The following is a 23,249-nucleotide window of genomic DNA, read 5'->3' as shown; positions in this document are numbered from 1 at the left end:
CTCAGGGCTACTCCCATAGTTCAGAGGCCATTTAAATGGTATTCATGACATTGGCACAACCCATGAAATTGATAATTTAAATGCTTACGTGTGTTTTAGGCAAATATCCGAGTAGGAAAGCACCTACTTTGTTCTCGGTGAGGATGTTTCTCTCAGTGGAATTGAAAGATCTGTTTCTAGCCTGAGAAAACAGAACTAATATGGATTTAGATAAGCTGGGTGAGGGAAGGCACGAAGAGCCCTTTTGCTGTCCGAGTCACTATTCTTACAGGCCAACTAGTTGGCCTTTGAGAGTGCCTGGCATTATGTCTGTTAATGTACAGTTCTGATCCAAGGCCTTAGTGGAAAGGACCACATCAGTATATTTCAGAATATGTGCAGAATGTCTTCAGGAAAAGACTAATCTGGCCAGAAAAGTGAGTTAGTATTGATGTTCTTTATCTGTGGTCTGCATGAGGATGTAGGACCCTAGAATGAGTCATTCATGAGCACAATTACGCTGACCTATCCAGTTGGGTTGGCAGGTTCATTTTTGAAGATAGAGTGTCTTGTTAAGCTAGCAAAACCAAGCTTTTAATGAGGTGTGCAGCATAGCCAAGAAAAATGCTGTGGTCTTTGTGTGTGATTAGTTGTGTGACACAGACTCTCAGCATTCAATTCCAAATTTCCTTTAATGGCTGTGCTTTTTAAAGAAGAAGGGGGTGCAGATAAGTGGTGCATATTAATTATAGAAAAGTCAGAAAACATGGGTGAGCAAAAATAAGAACATAAAACTCACCTGTAATCCCAAGCAACCAGGAGTATGAACCAAAACGTTTAGTTGTTGCTTTTCTAGAACTTTATATGGTTATTTTTGAAAAATTATACATGTATTGTTTTAAAACCTGATTTTTTGGTTAATGGTATACCATGTACATCTTTTATGTTGAATAAATATAGTATAACATCATTATTACTGGGTGCATAGAATTATCTTTACCTCAGTTTATTCAACTAATCTTCTACAAGACATTTGGACCACTTCCAGTTTTTTGTTCTTATTTAAAAAGAAAAAAGCCACAGTGAACAATTCAGGCTAAATATTTGTACCCATCCTTAATTATTTCATCAAATAAATAACAAGAATTAATAAGGGAGATATTTTGAGACTGTATAAATATCCTGTTCTTATCAAAGCCCCACTAGTTTTAGCTTCATTGAGATTTTCCAACTCCATCATTCCTCTTATGTTTATCAGCTGGCATTGTCCTGTAAGGAAGAGCTTCCCATTCTCTCCTCTTTGTCTATTTATATCAGCATGGACTCAAGGATTTTTATTTTATTCATTGGCTTCCTTTTTGGGGTGATGAAAGTGTTCTAAAATTAGATTGTGTGGTAGTTTGTACAGCTCTGAATAGACTGAAAACCATTGAATTGTACACGACAAATAGGTGAATTATAATGGTATGTGAACTATATTTCAATAAAGCTGTTAACAATATCAACAGCAATCATTTTGATGGGATGGTCAGAAGAAACTTCATGATCAAGGACTATATTTTCCTGGGCACACCCTTCCATCCCCCAACCTACTCAACCCCTGCCCTCCCAAACCTTTGCACAGCTCAGCTCCTATGGGTTTAAATTCTAATGGTGCTCGTTTGAGCGAATGGACATTGTAATACCTGTCTGAAGCCAGTTGGTTCATGTAACCAAAATTCCAGGTCATACAAGGACTTTCAGTCATTAATTTTGTCTTACTCTCCACCCCCACTTGCTTGACATCAATGGCCTCATCTCAGGAAGACACTGTGAATCATCATACTGCACCCTGCAAAAGAACGACGGGAAGATTCATGCTAGCTGCTTTGGATAAGGGCCAAGATGCCAAAAGATGCTGCTTTTTCGCTTGTTTTCTGGCTTTTACGCTCGCTGGCTTGGCACCAAACAGCACTGTGAAATGTTAGGCAACGCTGTGAATGAAGACACATTTATCCTGGTCCTCACTTGGCTGTGCTAGGGTTTGGCTGTACTCTCTACCAGTGTACAGAAGCAGAATATTAAAACCATTATCCCCCAGACTTCTGCCTGAGCTAGGAGCATGTGCATCCCCAGGCAGATATGGAGAGCTCACCGTGCCACTTCTCCATGTCCCTTTGTCAGTATAGTTTATGTTCCTTCTCTGATCTAAAGAACGACGTGCTACTTGATCATCTGATAAGAAAATGCCACATGTTCAGGGAACATCCCCACATTTATGTGCAACTAAACTGCTGAGATGGAACTTAACTCTACGTAACCAGATTCTTGATCTCAAAGGACCCAGATGCTGATGCGAATAAATGTGAATGTCTATTTTGTTTTGGCAGCACCCTTATATCTATCGGGTCACCTTTGCCACAGCTAATGAATCCTCTGCATTGCTTATTAGGATGTTTAATGACAAAGGAACTTTGAAGGACCTGATCTACAAGGTACTTGTGGTGCAAGTTCATGGTCATAAAGAAGTTCTCAAGTCCCTTCAGAACCTGTTACAGATACTTGATCCCTAAGGTTCTGGAAGTTAGGCCCTGAGGGTTTTATTTTAAGTTTGATTTGATTTGGAATTTATTTTGATTTTAGCAGTAAAACTACCCAGTCTGGTTAAAGAGCATTCCTTTCCCCAAATGAAATAAGGTTGAACAGGTAATGATTATGTCCATTACATTGTAGGCTGCTCATTTAGGTCAGTTTTAAAGTTTGTGTCTTTCACTTAACAAAGCAATACTGAACTATCTCAGTAAAGTTGGAAAACAAAACTTGGGAGTCTGCTAAGGCCAAGACCAGGCCCAGCTTCACTGGACCAGAGAAGGGATGGAACTCAGGGCAGCCTCTTTCTATCAACTGTACAGATTCTAGTACTTTAAAAACCCACATCCTATGAGCTGACCTCATCTGGCACCCCTAGCTGCTTAGAGTCCTGCCTGGTCCAGGAGGCTACGTGTGGGACTCAGACCCTCTGCTGCTTTCTTACATGCTCTTTGTGCTTTTCTAAAGGCAAAACCAAAAGACCCATTCCTAAAGAAGTACTGCAACCCTAAGAAGATTCAGGGCCTTGAACTCCAGCAAATAAAAACATACGGGCGGCAAATATTAGAGGTAAGGGGTATTTAATATTTGCTTAGGTTGCATTGGAATTTCATCCAGATTACAGTATTCTTTTGGGAAAGTTCTTAGGCAATATTCAAAATAGTTTAAGTTGTCTGATTGCTTATAAACTGATAGCATTGTCCTATTTTATCCCAAAAAACAAATACTTGAGACTAAGGCAGCCAATTCAGATCTACAGAATTCCAAAATCTTAGCTATTGGCATTTAGGGTCTGATTTTTAAGAACTTCACGGTGCAGATACCAACTTTTGTATTATATTTGGTTGATCTTTATCTTTGTGCCAAGATTGTTGATTTTCTTTTATCAGTACATAACCATATGGCTCCCTTGCAGAAGTGTAACTAGCATGAAAAGCCTTTCCCGTATCACTCTCTAGAGTAGTGTTCTCCAGGCTTCTTGGATTGTGTGACCCTATCAGTGAAAACAATTTAAACAAAACTCCCCCCAATATTACACATATATAACTATTATATGCATGCACTACTACTAATATATGTTGTATATTGTAAGTTAAGTTAGGAAAGAAGGAGTTTTTTTTTTTTCAAGTAGGCTCCACGCCCAGTGCGGAGCCCAACACGGGGCTTGAACTCATGACCCTGAGATCAAGACCTGAGCTAAAATCAAGAGCTGGACAGTTAACTGACTGAGCCATCCAGGCACCCCGGAAAGAAGGAGATTAAAAACAAACAAATAGAAAGAGAAGTTGTCATATTTTCTTCCAGTCCTCAGTAGATTGTTCTGGGCACCCCTTTTGGCTAGCACTGCTCTAGTTCATGAGGTCATTATGGGTGTATCTCCAGGCATCTCTCTTTTTTTTTTTTTTTTAAAGATTTTATTTATTTATTTGAGAGAGAGAATGAGAGAGAGAGAGCGCACGAGAGGGGGGAGCGGGAGAGGGAGAAGCAGACTCCCTGCTGAGCAGGGAGCATGATGGGGGACTCGATCCCGGGACTCCAGGATCATGACCGGAGCTGAAGGCAGTTGCTCAACTAACTGAGCCACCCAGGCGCCCTCCAGGCATCTCTCTTGCTGGGTGAGCCACTGTTTATGAAATGGCAGCTGAAAAGTTTGCTTCTTTCCGTAGGAGCCTGTCATGTGTCCTATTAATAAATAGCGTAATATATTCTGAGAAGAGGTTGGCCTAGGGATGTTTTTAGCTCAACCCCTTTTCCTGGACAACTGGCCGATGCCCTGACATGATAGCTTTACTCATCTGTGTGGGAGGGTCAAGACTTTGGCCCGAAAGCTGCGGGCCTGTTGAGATCAGAAAGTGCTTGAAGTCAAGCTTTCTGGCATCAAAGCTGTTAACCCCAAGCGGATTCAGGCTGCTCCTCTGTTCTTTGGAAATGAGGGAGCTTGGCCTTGCATCTCACAGCTGGAAAGCATTCAGCATCACCCCCTTTTCCAAAGAAATGGATGGAGGTGGCATTTGTCTTTAGGAATCTCCTCAGTGACCTGTTTGGTTTTGTTTCAAAATACATTGACTTAAAAACAAAGTTCAGCTTATTTCATAGCTGAATGAGTTGGGGGGAAAATGTAACCTATGTGTATTTTTAAATAGGTACTAAAGTTTCTACATGACAAGGGATTCCCTTATGGGCATCTTCATGCTTCCAATGTGATGCTAGATGGTGACACTTGCCGGCTGCTAGACCTTGAGAATTCCTTACTGGGCCTTCCTTCCTTCTACCGATCCTATTTCTCACAATTCAGGAAAATCAATGTAAGTTGCTAGAAGTAACAAAAACAGCAATTTCATTTTTAGGTATAAATGTTCTCCATGGCAGGACCCATGACCTGCCCGTGTAAGAAATATGCACCAGGCGGTGAAAGGTACAGGCAGGGTAGGCCATGCCTGTTGGCTGTGTTCTCTCACAGAGCATCACTCTATCTTTAAGAGCCTCGTTGAAATGGTAGACAGGACGATGAGGGACATAGAATCACTGACTGGAAAACAGTGGAGAGTAGAACCAAGACCTTGGGTCAGAGCAATGCCTTTGGAGCTTTTGCACAAGGCCTTAGAGTTGTGTTTTCACTACCAATTATGAGTGGGGTTGCCCCTGGGCTATGTTTCTCTCAGTGGAAGCCTAGGGAAGGAGCCTTGGGATTCACAAAGCCAAACTGAAGGATAACCATGCTGCTGCTCTCTTGTCTTCCACAGACATTGGAAAGCATGGACGTCCACTGCTTTGGCCACTTACTGTATGAAATGACTTACGGACGACCGCCAGACTCAGTGCCTGTAGATTCCTTCCCTCCAGCACCGTCTATGGCTGTGGGTCAGTATGGGGTTTGGAGGAGTCTTCTGGGCCCTGGTAGTCTGCAGAGCTACTCACCCCCTTTCCAGAGTCCAGGAAGGACCCAGAGGAAGTTGCCATGCTCCATAGCCAGCCAAATCCCATTTAAAAGTAAACCAGGTCTGAGTGATTTATTTAAATTCACTTCACTAAAAATTCAGATGGTTTGTCCATTTGTCAGGCTTTCTGAAACCTCAGGAGACATATTGTAACTGTGTTCGAATTTTGGAAGCAGGAGGTTGTAGAGTAGTCTGGCCAGACCGAGTCTGATACAGAAGCAGAAGCTAGGAGCAGGCAAATTGAAGCCAGCCTTTCAATACGGACAGGTGTCAAGGGCCAGACCAAGGCTGGATTGGGACCTGCAAGGAACAAGAGAGCCACGGGCCGGACATCTGGTAGATAAAAGGTTGGCAGGCCGAGAGTGGGGAAAGGTCGGCGGGAATACAGACGCCTGGCAAATTGGATCCAGGCATTCCTCCAGCCTTGCTTAGGGGACCGAGGAGGGCCAGAGGACAGGCGGGAGACACCCTTGGGAGAGAGACGTGGGGACTGATGCAGACTCCTCCGGGGACCCTTTCATCCCGTCCACAGCCAGCTTAGAACTCACCGCTAGAGCACTAAGAGGGGAGGGCAGGGTAGCTCTTGGACCACCAAGCCTTGGAGGTGGGCAAGCTAACCCTCCGCCAAGTGCTGGTTTTGTGTCCAATGAGGTGCTTCAAGAGCACAGGCCCTGAGACCACTTTGTGTCGAGTTCGAACAGCTGAAACTGAACAGTGACCTGTGAGAAGAAAAATCCGGCTACTTTGGTTTATATCATCCAGGGTGTTGGATGATGAGATAGCAACAACTGGCATCTCGTGTGCTGGTTCTGATTAAAAAGCAAGCAAGCAGCAAAATGTCTTTCGAGTTCAGAATTTTGTGCGTAGTGTTTACTTCTCCTCTAAGAGAGCAAACACTTTAATGAATGATATGTGGAATCCTTCCTCCAGTTCTCTTTGAAATATGTTTAGCTTTCTGTCAGCATGTGGTTTCTGCACCATTTATTCTGAGTCATCGGTAACATGGTATTGCCAGCATTCCCCTTCCCGACGTATGCCATCTGTCTGTGCGTGAAGAGTTTTGACACCGTCCTGATCAGTCTGCAGACAGTTGTTGCAAAGTGGTGTCAAACTTTTCGTCACCAAGTGGATTTGCCAGCATGTTCTGTGGAACTAAAATGTGTATCTGTTCATTTCAAGTGGCCGTGTTGGAGTCTACGCTGTCTTGTGAAGCCTGTAAAAATGGCATGCCTACCGTCTCCCGGCTCTTACAGATGCCGTAAGTCAATCACACGCCTTGGTTGTCACCTTCCTGTGTAGAACGCTGGACCGCTAAGCCAGGTGCCTGGCGCCGTGGTCAAGACTCAGGTGTGGTCCTTGCAGAGTCGAAGTGATGTGCTTGCTGTCGGTCACGTGCAGCATGATATCATGACCTCTCCACTACTGTGGTCTGATTGCTCTCCCTTCATGTCCGCATCTTCACACGTGTCTCTTGCTGTCGATGTTAGTTAGCGTCCTGTGCGTGTACACGTGCCCCCCGCCCCTGCTTAGGACATTCTGACGGAGGACCTGCTCGTGCGCTGTCCGTGGTCCTGTTTCCTCACACCAGCTGGCCCTCAGCCGTGGCTGGTTCTGCCCTCTCAGAGGAGAGCAGCGTGTTTCTGACCCGCAGTGCACTCGTTTGTTCCTTTGCTCTCTGGGTAACATCGATCACACATCTAACAGGTACCAGGCATTGTGCAAGGGGCTTGGAGCGCAGAAGACAGTCTCCCTTAAACCGGGTTATGACTAGTTCATCAGGACCATGGAAATAGTGCTGCAGGGCCTTGCCTCCAGCTATGTTCTCTGTCCCTTCTTGGAGAGGGCAGCAGCGTGGTTAAGAAGGGTGGGTCTGAGGTTAGACAGCCTGGGGGTGGACCCAGCCTCACCACTTCGACCTGGGTGACCTTGGGCAGGTTTCCTGCATCTGGAAGCGGAGGCTCCTTATCTGGGAAACGGGGATGGGAATAGGCCCCACCGGAGAGGGTTGTGGGCAGGATTGAATGAGACGATTCCTGGTGAAGCGCCAGGTACTTAACAAGTGCCTATCGAGTGTTACTTGTGATGAGTATTGATTCAGCCTGTATTTTGTGAGCATCACGTGCCATGCGGCGCACCCAGTGCGTTGTCTGTTCCAGCTTGTTGTATAACAGATGTACTCAGGAAACAGTGATGTGGGGACACAGGGCAGGGCTTAGCTTGAATGCATATGGCCAGAGCTCAGCGGAGGTCCCTGTGTTTAGAGAGGGTCTGCTGTAGCCCAGGTACTGTCCTAGGCCCTGTGGAAGCTGTGCTGAGCCACCCAGCCCCCGCCCCAGCCCCTGCCCCAGCCCCTGCCCGTGGATGTGACATATTTAAAGTTCGACTGACACTAGCGCGTCCCTCTCCCAAGCAGCCACCATTAACAACAGTGTGAATACGGAAAAATAGACCCAATTAGGGAAATGAAATAATTTTCATACAAACTTTTAAAACAGCATGCATTTGTAGTTAGGGAACAGCCTGGATTCATGTTAATTTACTTGGGTTTGCATTTGCAGCCCCCACGTTCCAGAGCTCTTCCATTCTCCTCCCAGCCTTCCAAGTCTAAAGGGTATCCACATTGTTTTTTCCTCACTGAGGTCTTTCTACCCTGTGGCCTTCAGCCTTGAGAAGAATACTTGAAGAGGCGTGAACTATGTTCAGTTAAAACACGTTTTCTGGAAGTAAATAGGCCTGTGCCCTTGACAGGGAGAGTTCTGTCTCCACCTCCAGAGCCGCCCAGGGAACACTGTGGGGAAAAGTTAACTGTGTCATTTCTACTTGTGAAGTATTTCCTGTTTTTTAAAAAGGGGGACTCCTCAAGGCAAGACTCCCACATAGCCATATGGGCACTGCCCAAGCAACCATTTAAATTCTCCAAACTGTCTTAGCCAAAGTAGTTCAGAATTCCTCATGCTGTTGTTTTTAGTCACATAATTTTTGAAGAGAGAATTGACATACTCTAAAAGCTGCCTTTTTTTTTTTAAGGGAATACAAGAAACACTTCTTAGAAAAAAATTATTTTCTTGTTAGATTCCAATCAGAACAGTTTCTTTCTACTTACACATTTTTATTTTACTGAGCTCTAGAAAAAATTTTTTAAAGATTTATTTATTTATTTTAGAGAGAGAGTGAGAGCAGGGGGAGGGGCAGAGGGCGAAGGAGAGAGAAAGAATCTTAAGCAGACTCCGCGCTGAGCGCAGAGCCCAATACAAGGCTTAATCTCACCACCCTGAGATTATGAGCTGAGCTGAAACCAAGAGTCAGACACTTAACTGACTGCGCCACCCCTAGAATAAATTTTATCCTCTTCTGGGATTTAATAAAAAAGGGGGGGATATTGGTTATTCTGTTTAGAAATACCTACTGCATAAATTATTTGCAGTATAATAAATATAACTATAATAAAATAATAATTTGCAAAACTAATTTTTTAAAGTGTGTATTACTTTACTATATAGCATGAGAGGACTGTTGCCCTGCAGTGTGGGGAAATAACCTTCAGTACAGGGTTGACCCAGTCTCTCCCTGGTAGCACCTCTGATACTGGGGGGCAGGGGGGAGGTGCTGAGGTTTTTCTGCAGTCACATCGGGTGGCCTGTAAACTTGTAGTTTGTCAATAAGCATGAAATGGTGGACTGGGCCAGGGCTGGGGCATGTGGGAACCTCATGGGCTAAAGATGTCTCATTTTGTTTTGATCCTGTTCTGAGAGGACACCTGGCTTAAGAAAGATTTTGTTTGTTTCTTTTCTTAACAGATTATTCAGTGATGTTTTACTAACCACTTCTGAAAAGCCACAGTTTAAGGTAAAGCAAATCATATCTTTTTTGGTTTATGACATATATAAGTTGATTTTGAAACTTAGTGCTTTTAAAAAAATGACTGAAGTAGAACTGACATACAACATTATATTAGTTACAGGTGTAAAACAACATTATAACTATAATGTGGTAATCACCACAGTAAGTCTAGTTAATGTCTATCACTGTATATGGTTCTAATTCTTTTCTTCTTGTGGTGAGAACTTTTAAGATTTACTTTCTTAGCAACTTTTAAGATTTACTTTCTTAGCAACTTTTAAGATTTACTTTCTTAGCCACTTTCAAGTATACAATACAGTATATTAATAATAGTCACCATGCTGTACATTATATGCCTATGACTTATTATTTTGGAACTGGAAGTTTGTACCTTTTGCCCCCTTCACCTGTTTCATCCGTCCCCTCACCCCGACCCTTGCAAACCACCATTCTGTTCTGTTCTGTTCTCTGTGAGCAGTCTGTTCTGTATGAGTTCAGGTTTTGTTTTGTTTTTAGATCCCACATGTAAATGAGATCATATGGTATTTGTCTTTCTCTCTCTGTCTTATTTCACTTAGCGTAATGCCCCTAAGCTCCATTCATGTTGTTGCAAATGGAAGGGTTTCCTTTTTTTTAAGTGGCTGAGTAATATTCCATCATATATACCCACATTTTCTTTATCCATTCATCCATTGATAGACACTTAGGTTGTTTCCATGTCTTGGTGTAAATAATGCTGCAGTGAACATGGGGAGTGCATATCTTTTTGATTTAGTGTTTTCATTTCCTTTAGAAACATACCCAGAAGTGGAATTCTGGATCATATGGTATTTTTAATTTTTTGAGGAACCTCCATACTATTTTCCCAATTTACATTCCACCGATTAAAGGTTTTTCTTCTCCACATCCTCGCCAACAGTTGTTATGTTGTCCTTCTGATACTACCCATTGTAGCAGATGTTAGGCGATATCTCTTGTGGTTTTGATTTGCATTTCCATGGTTAGTGATGTTGAGCTCCTTCTCATTACTTGTTGGCCATCTGTGTGTCAAGTTAGTGCTTTTTTTAATCAAACAAGAGAAGGTACGGGGCGCCTGGGTGGCTCAGTCGTTAAGCGTCTGCCTTCGGCTCAGGTCATGATCCCAGGGTCCTGGGATCGAGCCCCGCATCGGGCTCCCTGCTCGGCGGGAAGCCTGCTTCTCCCTCTCCCACTCCCCCTGCCTGGGTTCCCTCTCTTGCTGTGTCTCTCTCTGTCAAATAAATAAATAAAATCTTTAAAAAAAAAAAAAAAAGAGAAGGTACAATAATTTTTTTATTGACGTATAGTTAACATACAATATCCTCTTAGTTTGCGTACATCAAAGTAATTTGATATTTTTTATACATTATGAAATGATCCCCACAATAAGTCTAGTCACCATCTATCATCACACAAAGTCGTTAAAATATTGACTGTATTCTCTATGCTGCAATGAACATGGCTTATTTATTTTATAACTGGAAGTTTAGGTACAGTATTTATAATAGCAAAAATTTGAAAACAATCTAAATGTTCTACAATTAGGGACTAGCTTAATAATTTATGGTACATCTGTTTGATAAAATGTTTTTTATCTAATAAAAGTAAAATTTATAAAGACATTGTAGTAGCATGGAAAGCGATTATTTGGGCTAAGGGGAAGAAGAAGCAGGATATAAAATACAATGTGTTGGGTGCCTGGGTGGCTCAGTTGGTTGAGCGACTGCCTTCAGCTCAGGTCATGATCCCAGGGTCCTGGGATCGAGTCCCGCATCAGGCTCCCTGCTCTGCAGGGAGCCTGCTTCTCCCTCTCCCACTCCCCCTGCTTGTGTTCCCTCTCTCGCTGTGTCTCTCTCTGTCAAATAAATAAATAAAATCTTTAAAAAAAAAAAATACAATGTGTAAAAATGTATTCACCTGTATCTAGCAGAAAGGCAGGAAGGAAGCATCCTGGTAAGTAGCAGCATTGTGTGGTATCGTGGGAAGTACAGGAGCTTTGGAACCCAAAAAACCCAGGATGATGCCTTACTTTGCTTTTTTAATACCAGCCATTTATCTACGGCTGCTTTCTCAGACAAAACATTTTTTTTTATAAAGATTTTATTTATTTACTTGTCAGAGCAAGAGAGAGAGAGAGCATGAGCAGGGGGAGTGGCAGGCAGAGGGAGAGGGAGAAGCAGACTCCCCGCTGAGCAGGGAGCCCGACGCAGGGCTCGATCCCAGGACCCCAGGATCATGACCTGAGCCAAAGGCAGACACTTAACTGACTGAACTACCCAGGCGCCCCATCAGACATGACAGTTGACATTTTGGATCAGATGGTTGTTTGTTGTGGGGACTGTCCTGTGCATTGTCGGAGGTTAAGCGACATCCCTGGCCTGTCCCCTCTAGATGTGAGCAGTGCTTCCCTTCTGCCCCACACATTGTGACGATAAAAAATGTCTCCCCAAATTGCCAAATGTCCCCTAGAGAGAGAAGGGGGCAAAACCACTGCTATCTGAGATCCACTCATCTATGGGCCTGATCTTTGAGTTGCTGTTTACTCAGTATGTACAATTGGTGAGTAATGCCTGTTTATTGTCCTTGATCAACTGAGATGGTCCACATGAGCACCTGGGGGCAGGGGTGGCTCCCCTCAGGGCTCGCAGTTCGTTTTGGTCTGGGCAGTAGAATGAAGGGTGATTCTTCCTCCTCTCCATATTCCAAAGGAACATGTAATACTATTGTGATGAAATTCCTTTTAGGAAAAACAAAAACAAGGTGGGGTCAGAAGATTGTACAGGAGAGGAAGACATTTTCCTCTGTCCTGTTTTGCCAGTCAGAGGAGTTCTTTTTTTTTTTTTTTTTTAAGATTTTATTTATTGATTTGATAGAGAGAGACACAGCGAGAGAGGGAACACAAGCAGGGGGAGTGGGAGAGGGAGAAGCAGGCTTCCCTCCGAGCAGGGAGCCCGATGCGGGGCTCGATCCCAGGACCCTGAGATCATGACCTGAGCCAAAGGCAGATGCTTAACGACTGAGCCACCCAGGCGCCCCAGTCAGAGGAGTTCTGACAAAAATAGCTTGTTTGGATCTGAAGTAGGAAAGAAAAACATTTAAATCCATCTCTTCTTCATTGGAAGTCCCCAGGAAATATATTCAGTCTTGTAAATAAATATGCTCTCCCCAACCCTGGAAGTCCAGCCCAGGAATTATTATTAGACCTTGTTCTTTCTCTGAACCAGAGAGTCTGTGCAACAATGACAACGTGATTTTAAAAACCAAGGTTAATTTCTTGTGTATGTACTTTCTTTCTGGAGAGAGAGACAAGAAACTGGTGACATTGGTTGCCTCCATGGAAGAGAACTTCCATGTAGTTTTACTTGTGTCTGTACCCTTTCATATCTTTGAATTTTGAACCATATTACCTACTCAAAGGTTTTTAAATTTAAATTGTTTAAAGAATAATAGAGACAGAAAGTTCAACATGATCCAGGCGTCTGTTTCCCAGGCCTGAGCTCCTTGTGGCTTGAGAAACTAATAAATTAAGAAATGACAGGCACAGCATACCAGGTACCAGGCTATTGTTAAGTGGACCTTCCGGCAGGCTCAGTCGGTAGCTCAGGTCATGATCTCAGGGTTGTGGGATTGAGCCCTCCTTCCGTTGGGCTCTGTGCTGGAGCCTGCTGAAGATTCTCTCTCTCCCTCTGCTTCACCCCCCCTCCCCCACCCCCACCCTGCCACACCCTCTCTCTCAAAAAAAACTGTCTTCTGGCAGGAAAAAGCTTAAGCTTGTGAAATTCAGGAAGTTTTAATTTTTCACAGAGAAAATTTTTCTGAAGTTATAAAATATTACAGTTACTTGAATTTGTGTGTGTGTTCCAGTATATTTTTATTTTAATTATGATAAAAAACATAAATTATCCTCTTAACCATTTTTAAGTGTACACTTCAGTAGTGTTAACTGTGTTCACATTTGTTGTGTAACATATCCCTAGAACTTTTTTTTTAAGATTTTATTTATTTATGGGACGCCTGGGTGGCTGAGTCGGTTGAGAGGCTGCCTTCGGCCCAGGTCGTGATCCCAGGGTCTTGGGATTGAATCCCACATCGGGCTCCTTGCTGAACAGGGAGCCTGCTTCTCCCTCTCTCTCCCTCTGCTTGTGCTCTTTCTGTCAAATAAATAAAATCTTTAAAAAAAAAATAATAAGATTTTATTTATTTATTTGACAAACAGACAGCGAGAGAGGGAACACAAGCAGGGGGAGTGGGAGAGGGAGAAGCAGGCTTCCCGCTGAGCAGGGAGCCCGACGCAGGCCTCGATCCCAGGACCCTGGGACCATGGCCTGAGCCGAAGGCAGACGTTTAACGACTGAGTCACCCAGGTGCCCCCCCCCCCCGCCCCAGAACATTTTTATCTTGGTAACTGAAACTAGAGACCCATCAAACAACTCCCCGTTAACCCATCCCCAGCCCTTGGCAAATACAGTTCTACTTTCTGCTTCCATGACTTTGACTAGTTCAGGTATCTCATACAAACGGGAACATACAGTATTTGTTCTTTCGTGACTGGCTTATTTCACTTAGCGTAGTGTCTTCTGTGTTTATTGGTGTTACAGCATGTGACAGGATTTCCTTTTTTTTTTTTCCTAAGATTTTATTTATTTATTTGAGAAAGAGAGAGAGCACGAGTGAGGGGAGAGGAGCAGAGAGAGAGGGAGAAGCAGGTTCCCCGCCGAGCAAGGAGCCCGATGCAGGACTCGATCCCAGGACTCTGGGATCATGACCCGAGCCGAAGGCAGATGCCTAATGACTGAGCCACCGAGGCGCCCCAGGATTTCTTTTCTTTCTTTTTTTTTTTTGAAGGCCGAATACTATTCTACTGTATGCATATACCACATTTTGTTTATCCTTTCCCTCTGTGGATGGACATTTGAGCTGTTTTCGCCTCTTGGCTATTGTGAATAATGCTGCAGTGTGTGCACATATCTCTTCAGGACCCTGCTTTCAATTCTTCCGGGTGTGTACCCAGAAGTGGCATAGCTGGGTCGTGTGGTATTTCTGTTTTTAGCCTTTTGAGGAACTCCGTGCTGTCTTCCACCACAGCTGCACCATTTCACATTCCCACCGTCAGTGCACAAGGGCTCCAATTTCTCCACGTCTTCGCCAACACTTGTTATTTTCTGCTTTTTCAGTAGTGACCATCCTAGTGGGTGTGAGGTGCTATCTCAGCATGGTTGTGATTTACATTCCTCTAATGATGAGAGATGTTGATTAATCTTTTCATACACTTGTTGCCCGTTTGTAAATCTTTGGAGAAATGTCTCTTCAGGTCCTTTGTCCTTTTTTTTTTCCCCTTAGATTTTCTGATCTTTTTTTTTTTTTCCCCCAGCTTTATTCTGGTATAATCTATTTTTTTGTGACACATCCGTTTTTCCATCAGGTTACTTATTTTTCTTTTGTGGGGTTATGAGAGTTCTTTATATATTTTGGCTATTAATCCCTTATTAAATATATGATTTCCAATTATTTTCTCCCATTCCGTAGGTTCCTTTTTACTCTCTTGATTGTTTCCTTTGATATACAGAAGTTTCTAAAAAGTTCCATCTCTTTTTGCTTTTCTGGCCTGTGCTTTTGGTGTCTTATCCAAAATCATTGTCAGATACAATATCTTAAAGCTTTTGTTTTGTTCTAGGAGTTTTCTAGTTTGGGGTCTTCAGTCCAATTTTGAGTTAATTTTTGCATATAGTATAAGGTGAGGGTCCAGCTTCATTTTTTCACATGTAGATACTCAATTTTCCCAGCACCATTTATTGAAGACACTGTCCTTTCTCTACTATATACTTTTTGGCACCCTATTCAAATATCATTTCACCATATGCATGAGGGTTTATTTCTAGGCTCTCTATTCTATCCTGTTGTTCTATGTGTCTGTCTGTATGCCAATATATTTTTACATTATTTTGATTACTGTAGTTTTGTAATATATTTTGAAATCAAGAAGTGTGATGCTTCCAATTTTGATCTTCTTTTTCAAGATTGTTTTGGCATTTTGGGGCCCCTTCAGTATTACTTGAATTACATGAAACATATCATGTTTATTTATGTGTTTTATGTATTCATTACTAAAAAATGGTAATGAGGTGAGCATGTTGGGGATGGATAGTATTCAATAGAGTGGATATCTTGTAACTGATTCTATTGCAGATTCCCTCCTTCATGATAACCAACCGCTCCTTTATTAAAACCAGGACTTAAGAGAATCTCTGGCCATTTTACTCAATGGGTCATGTACTTTCTCTTCTTTCAGATCCCCACAAAGTTAAAAGAGGCATTGAGAATTGCCAAAGAATGTATAGAAAAAAGACTAATTGAAGAACAGAAACAGGTAAATTGCTAGTAGCTCCTTATTGCCTTTTTTTTTTTTTTAAGATTTTATTTATTTATTTGACAGAGGGAGAGAGCACAAGCAGGGGGAACAGTAGAGGGAGAGGGAGAGGGAGAAGCAGGCTCCCCGCCAAGTAGGGAGCCCAAGGCGGGGCTCAATCCCAGGACCCTGGGATCATGACCTAAGCCAAAGGCAGATGCTTAACCATCTGAGCCACCCAGGTGCCCCCTCCTTATTGCCTTTTGATCTTTTAGCTTTCGCATCCTTTGCCGTGGTATTCACAGTGACTTACTTTTGGCTGGTTGTTCATTCCATAAACATTTCTTGCATCCTTGCTCTGAACCGGCCTCCATGCTCAGTATTGTGAGATAGCCTGTTACTTCACAGTCCTGCCCTCAAGGTGCTCAGCCTGTGGGGGAAACAAGCACATCCATAACGCGTGGTCTTCCTTTATGATTGGGGCAGGTGGGGTAGTGGTGGCGGGCACATGTGGTCCTTGCTCTGAAGGTGCTGGGAGCCACACTTGTCTTCCATAGAAGAGAGAAGGGCAGGAAGGAACAGGGGGAAATGAGAAAGGTCTTCATCTTCTGGCAGACTCTTCTCCCAGACATCCAGACCCAAGCTTGGAGGCAGACAGGCTGAGCAAGGACAGAATTTTCATCCAGAATAATTTGATTTGGCAAAACATGTTAGAGATTTTCATTAACATAGGATACACTTACATTTGTGGTAAATTGTGGTCTCTCAAAGATTCACCAGCATCGAAGACTGACAAGAGCTCAGTCTCACCATGGATCTGAAGAAGAAAGGAAAAAGAGAAAGATTTTAGCTCGAAAGGTAAGCCTCGTGTCTCTGAATTCTCTGTGAATTCTTTTTTTTTTTTTAAGATTTTATTTATTTATGAGAGAGAGAGAGAGAAAGCATGGGTAGGGGGAGAGGAAGAAGCAGGCTCCCCACTGAGCGGGGAGCCAGACGCCAGGCTCCATCCCAGGACCCTGAGATCATGACCTGAGCCGAAGGCAGACACTTAACAACTGAGTCACCCAGGCGCCCTCTCTCTGTGAATTCTTGACTACATGTGAAGAAAGTTGTAGGTTAATAGTGCACATTTAGTTAATGACAAGATTTTGTGCTATATCTCCTTGAAAGCTAAAACTATTTCCAGATGACTGTTTTGCAGCTTTTAAAAAAGTCACATAATATCAGCAGAGAAATGGACCATGTAGTTTCCTGGCTTGCTGGGATGATTACAGGCCAATGTAATTGGCGAGAATGACTGGCCTGAGACAGTAAACTCAGCATTCTTGGTTTTATTCCCCTTTCTGGTTGTGGCTTGTGGCTTCTTAACTGTATTAAGTTATGAGGCCAAATATGACCTTGTATGTAGCTAGTTTAACTGTGTGCCTGGAAAATACTTGTATTCTAACTCTCAGCGTCAGTGTGTTTATTCTTTGCTGTTCCCCATCTCTCTTTTATTTTTAAAGAAGTCAAAACGATCTGCTGTTGAAAATAATGAAGAGCATTCAGCAAAATACAGCAACTCCAATAATTCAGGTAACTGGTTATAGATTGTAGTGGGGCCTCCAGGCCCAAAGGTCAGGACTAGGAGTCAAGAGTTTTTGGCTTCTGGTGGCCAGAGACTGAGACTGAGCAGTGTAGGGAACAAAAGAACCCTGCCCCTAGTAAAGAATTGTGACAACATTCACGGGCTCACAGGACTCAAGTGCTAGAAGAATCCTCAGAGGTTATGGGGTGACCCAGCCTCTGCACTGATTGTGGGACTTGGTCAGCCAAAGATGAGCATTAGGCATGGATGAAAAACCAACCCAACTTACAACACGAGGCCTCCTGTTAGTTAGTAAAACCTATTCGAACAGAAACCACCCTGAATCCTGCCCTCTATTCCAGTCCCCATGTGGCGGGAGGAAGTGCCTTCATACGTGGGTTAAGGAAAGCACTCAACGATGTGTCGGCGGGGGCGGGGGGGGGGGGAGGCGGAGAGCATCATTCCAGGAGGGCTGGGGTGGCACAGAGCACCATCCTGAGTTGGCAGTCCTCGCTGTCACTCCTGGTTGCCCCTTGCCCGGCCCCGCTGGCTTTGGACCTTAATATCTCCATCTTTAGAAATCAGGGCCAGATTGAATGATCCTCTGGGGACTTCCAGTTCTTCCACCTTATGCACCTTATGAATCTTTTTTTTTTCTTCCACCTTATGAATCTGTGAGGTAGAGTTCCACATAGAGAAGGGGCAGCTTCATCCGACCGCGGGCAGCTTCGACTTAGCCCGGAGGGCCAAGGAAAGGGGAGGTTTTGTTAGGTTGAGGGATAGCTGCATGTACTTTCAGGCAGGAGAAGGGCTGAGCAGAGAGGGAGAAGCTGAAGATGTACAAGAGAGAGTGACCGTGGAGGAAGCCCATCCATCTCTTCCTGGAGCTAGAAGCCAGGAGAGCTGAGTGAAGAGGCAGAGGCATTTAAAAGTGGAAGGAAGGGAGGACCCGGAGGGTGTTCACACCTCGTGCCTTCTCAGGTCTTCTCTGCGCAGTCAGTGAGGAGATGCCTGCCAGGGCTCACAGGACGTGCGGCCTGGACCAGCCGCGGCCAGAGATCGCAGGCGGGGCGGGAGGGGCTGGAAGGCGGAAGAGGGGCTGTGGAGGAAGGTCGTGGACTCCAGGAAGAGGGGGGAGTGTGCTGACACCACTGCCTGCAGACTTCAGCCACAGAAGGGAAGAGAGGCGGGGAGGCCCCAGGCCCTGGAGGCCTCAGTGAGGGCCCAGGCCGGCTCCTCAGGGACAGAGGCTGCTGTGGCCAGCGGGTGATTCGAGTTGGAGGTCTCTCTTCTCCATGGTTGATGCAATGGACCTGGGCCAGTCATCGTCATCGTTAGGCTGAGACTCATGTCTCCAGCCAGCATGTCTGACAGGTACTCTGTCCAGCGGCTAATTCTCTATAAAGCAGAGAAAGCCTGGCTCAGTGTTCTCCACCCTCCCGAGGCCCTGCCTGCTTGCAAGGCTCTGGGCCCCAAGCAGCCAGATGAGACTCCACGGACTCCCAAGACCCCACTACGCCCTCAAGAAGTTCAGGAAAGCCACGTAGCCATTGGGGGAAATGGACAGAACATCTCCAGACCCCACTGGAATCACAAGTGTAATCTTCTCCCCTTTAAAAACCTACGTTAGCACTGCGAAGCACTGGGAAGACAGGATGCATTGGGTTTTACCTCCTTTTTCAGTAAAACGCCTCTCCTATTTTATAGGAGGTGAGAGAATGTTGCGAATAGTGAAAAGCTCCTCCATTTGAGGGAGATGTGGTTTCATTGGGACGTTTCTCCTCACGCCCAGTGTCCATGCCGTGCCCAAGCTATCCTGCGGGTGGTAGGTGAGGTGATGGTCGGAGGCTTCTCAGGGGCATGATCGCGGCTCTCCCTGGAGCTTCCGTCACCCCCTCCATAGGACCTCTGTGGCAGGGAGGGGGCTTCCTGTTGCCACAGAAGGGCTTATGTAGGAACCTCTGTCTGCTCATTGGGCCACCTTCATGTCAGGCCAGGAGGATGTTCTCTGGGAACTCCTGAGCAAAGGGGAGATGCTGAGAACTTGAGACTATGGGAATATGCACGTTGTTTTAATGGAAATAAAAGTACTTACTGGATTTCTTCTAAGAGGCCTGGGAGAGCCACAAACCGAACAGGCTGACCCTGTCTAATTGAATGTAGCTGCTGATAAAATGGAACTTCTGCAGAGAGCACTGCTAGTTGGACGTTGTGGGGAACTCTCGCTTCCTTTGGAGAGGCCTGCACTGGACAGCTCTGTCCCTCTCTGTCCCCTGTACTGCTTGTGGCCACTGTCATTTGTCATTCATTATGCAGGGACAGAGGCTGGGTCAGGAAGAGATACCGTAGCCGACTGCACAAGCCGTTGACAGCTCAGGGTTGGTTTCAAACCAGGCAGGGGTTGGGGAGCGGCAGGCGGCACGGAGCCCTTAGTGGCCTGGGGACAAAGCGTACCCTGCACTCTGGGGGAAGCCTGTGGTCACTGGGTCCAGGCTCTGCATTCTCTGTCCCTCCCCACCTTTTACCACAAGGCCCACCCACTCAGCCAAGTGCAGATTCTCAGACAACGGCAGGTCTCCCGCTCAGACCAGATTCCAAATGTGCGTCTTTGGTCCCCAGGAGGGTTTCTCTATGTTTTCTCTTAGCAGGATCTGGGGCCAGCTCACCTCTCACATCCCCGTCGTCACCGACCCCACCCTCTACGGCAGGTGAGTCATGGAGGCAGGCTCTAGATGTCCCAAGTCAGACTTCACGGGGAGCAATAGTTGGTCTCAGAGGCAGCGCCACCCTTGACCTCCGGCCTGCTCTCTTGCTGAAAAGCCTCACGCAGGGCTCCTCAGATCAGATCCTGCCTCGGTACCTGCTGAGCTGAACAAGACAGTTGCTCTCCTGCCTGGGCGCCTTGTCCTGCCAGTGCTCTCTCCTTGGGGAGCCCAGGCACAGTGTCTGTTGGGTCAGCGAGCAGCACTGGTGTGAGAGTGCTGGGACCACCGAGCTTCTGATTTCCCGTGAGCGGCCCGCGCTCTCTTCTGCTCTGTGACGCCTGCACCCGTCAGAAGAGTTCTCTGTGGCTAGCCTTTGTTTTGCCTTCGCGAGTTATATCACATTACTCACTATGAGTTTTGTTTGAAAAAATGTAGAAGGAATTGATCTTGGGGAATATTTATAAGAATAACCTCTAATTCTGTGGGATGGCCTCATCATGTTCGTTCCCTCTGTCCTTTTTGAACTAGTTCTCTCTTTTCTGACCATTTTGCAAGCCTCATAAAATCACATTGGGGGACCAGTATTTCTTTTCACTTCTTAAGGGACCCAGATGTTCTAGACGTCAGAGAGGCTGGTTCTGCCATTCAGAGCTTGTCAGCTGTGCTTGGAAGAGTTGCTGCAGCTATCTGAAGGGAGGGTCATTGCCTGGGGTTGACTTATGAGTTGACAATTCCATATTCGTCAAGGCTTACGGCAGCACCCAGGAGCTACCAAGAACCTCACCCACCTGCTCTCAAATCTTCTAACTGACCTTCCTGACAAAATGACAAGCAAGTGTAAAGGGAATAGTTTGCACAGCTTACTCCTGGCTGGTGGTGTCTCCTCTTACTGATGGTGTGCTGCCGAGTGTTCTGGGCCAGGACCCGTTTTGAGAAACAAAGTACCTGGTTCATGGGAATGATATTCTTTTCCCTGCCTGACTTTGTGAGCAGCTTTTACAAGAAAGCCCTCAAATATTGTTCAAGAGAGAATATAGTCTCTCTCTTGTGCAAGGGTGACTTGTTTATAGGCTGGTCAGAAATTTCTGGAACTCCACTGCCCAGATCATGTTACAGCCATTTTCTGGAAGAAAGGATATTAATTTCACACCACTTAGACATTTGAAGGAAATTGAGAGAATGAATAGTGAGAATCCATAAACCCTTCTTTAATACACGAGGTGTGTCTTTAGTCATACAGAGCACCTACTGTGTGCGTTAGATGTGGTCCTGGGAAGTTAACTAACAGTTCTCATTTTTAAATGCCTTGGGGAATTCTCTCAATCTATTTGGATTTTTTCGTGATTTACCTGTGTTTTGAATGGGAGCTATCTCTACTATAGCAGGTTTGCATGAGATGAGAAAATTTTTAGAATGAGAGAAGAAAAAGGGGAATATTTTGTTAATTAGAGGCAATGTTGGAAAAACGTTGAGGTGGGTGGGAGCGGAAGGGGGTGTTACTGTGAATTTGATTGTACCTATTCTGAAAGGGAGTTGAGAGGGAAAACATACGTGAAGCCCCAAGCACAAAGCCTGGCAGCAAATGTTAGCGCCTTTCCTTTATCTCCTCTATTTGTTGATGAAAGTGGTGTCTCAGCCCTGAAGACTCTACTCTGACCTCTGCTGGGCACTTACTGTAATGCATCTCTTAAAAATGATATCTAGCATTTGCCTGTCGACCCAGCATTTCAGGCCCCAAACGGTCATTCAGTTATTCAGGATGCGTTTAGTGAGAGCCTGCAATGTGCTGGGCACTGTGGTTGGTCCTGGGCTACAGGGATGAATAGACAGACAGGGCCCTAGCTCGTGTGGAGTCACATTGCCAGTGCCTCTCAAGAGCTCCAAAATGGTAGACATAATTAAGCAAATGCTTTCCTTGGGGTCCAACCATGGTAATTTTTTTTTCCTCCCACTATTTCCCCTCTTTCAGTAGAGAATCTCCACCTGAAAAACTAGTCCACCAGCTTCGGTTCTGTGCAAGGCATGAGGGAGCCACAAAGAGGTAGCAGCTTCATGCTACTGTGGCCGTGGTTGCTGCTTGGTAAATCCTTGTTGCAGGTTTGCTTGGGCTTGCTCTGCCTTCAAGGCCTCTGCTGGGTGAGAGCAGACTCCCAGCCTAGGGGTGGCATCTTCTGGCTGGTCGGCCCCTGCTTAGACTGGTCCCTCCTTCTAGGACAGGAGGCCAGGCTTCTCAATGGGCTCATCTTTCTCGCTGCTTCACTGCACGCTGCCCATCTTGTTGCTGGAATCACATTTACTCCAATTTATGTCTTTATTTCTAGGCCAAGTTTATAATTTAAAAAAAAAAAAGGTGTGCTTATCTGGGAATCAAGTCAAGAATAGTGTCTTACAGCTTCATGATGAAAGCAGTTTTCTCAAGAAAGGAAGGAAAAGTCTTCACTTTTAAGGACTAGGATTCAAAAAACAATTCCTGCTCAAGGTAGCATCTCAAACACAACTCAATCTGGGAGCTCTTGGGAACTACACCTTAGGCCGGGGAACCTAAACTCGAGGACGAACACTTGCTAGTTCTGGGATCTTGGACAAGACTGTTGGCCTCCCTGTTGCTTCCGGTTTCCCCTTTGTCAGTGAGGATGATAACAGTGCCTGCCTACGGGCGTTATTAGAGGATCCAGCACATTCCATGTGTATGGGGTTAGAACAGCACCTGGCGTACAGTAAGCCCTTGCTACACTGTTCCTTACTGGGAGAACTTGGATGAGTCCGTTGACGTGTCCGGGGGTTGGCTACCTCCTCTGTCAAAGGCAAAAAGGTCGGAATTAAGGGGAGACCATCTCACAGTCTCTTCTAATCAAGCATACTGTAAATCCACTGGGGACCCTGTTTGCTCAGCAACAGATCAACTTAGGCAAGTTCAGTTGGACCGCATTGTCTTCCTTCCTGAAAGCATCAGCTTTAACCACATTCGTGATAGCTGACAGTGGTCTTAGGCTCCGCGACTCTTAGTATGGGAGAAGTAACAGATGTTTCTAAGGGAAGGGGTCTCACTCTCAGGAGCTCTTTCCAGCAATTGGGTGAGGGCTGGGGTCTCTCCCATTTCTTACTGCACCTCATGCCATGGCACCCTCTTCTTGAAGTCCTTACCAGATAGTTGGGGGAAATATCATTTCCCTAAGTCTGCTGGTGATTCCTTTGGGAGGGGTGGGATTCTCTAAAACTTTTGCTGCAATCCTTCTATTTTTAGTGAGAACATTCCTTTCTTTTCTGTTAAAGGTTATGCTTCCTAC

The 23,249-nt window shown here is 45.0% G+C and overlaps 1 protein-coding gene across 24 annotated transcripts in view; it reads left to right on the top strand.

Moving 5' to 3' along the window:
- PXK (PX domain containing serine/threonine kinase like) overlaps nucleotides 1–23,249 on the top strand; it is a 75,130-nt gene that overhangs the window by 43,749 nt on the left and 8,132 nt on the right. For 9 of the 24 annotated variants that reach the window (XM_021695203.1, XM_044921324.1, XM_044921309.1 and 6 more), the window contains 10 exons: nucleotides 2,349–2,453; nucleotides 3,016–3,117; nucleotides 4,692–4,853; nucleotides 5,292–5,409; nucleotides 6,666–6,744; nucleotides 9,284–9,332; nucleotides 15,634–15,711; nucleotides 16,462–16,548; nucleotides 17,196–17,265; nucleotides 19,903–19,965. In XM_021695203.1, the coding sequence (XP_021550878.1) occupies nucleotides 2,349–2,453; nucleotides 3,016–3,117; nucleotides 4,692–4,853; nucleotides 5,292–5,409; nucleotides 6,666–6,744; nucleotides 9,284–9,332; nucleotides 15,634–15,711; nucleotides 16,462–16,548; nucleotides 17,196–17,265; nucleotides 19,903–19,965 (913 nt within the window). Of the gene's footprint in view, nucleotides 1–2,348; nucleotides 2,454–3,015; nucleotides 3,118–4,691; nucleotides 4,854–5,291; nucleotides 5,410–6,665; nucleotides 6,745–9,283; nucleotides 9,333–15,633; nucleotides 15,712–16,461; nucleotides 16,549–17,195; nucleotides 17,266–19,902; nucleotides 19,973–23,249 lie in introns of all 24 variants that reach the window. The other 15 variants (XM_044921327.1, XM_044921316.1, XM_044921320.1 and 12 more) reach the window with 4 other exon arrangements.

The sequence above is a fragment of the Neomonachus schauinslandi genome, chromosome 1 (assembly GCF_002201575.2).
Source record: "Neomonachus schauinslandi chromosome 1, ASM220157v2, whole genome shotgun sequence".
Lineage (NCBI taxonomy): Eukaryota > Metazoa > Chordata > Mammalia > Carnivora > Phocidae > Neomonachus > Neomonachus schauinslandi.
Note: the sequence above shows the minus strand (reverse complement) of the source record. Positions and strands in the feature narration are given on the sequence as shown.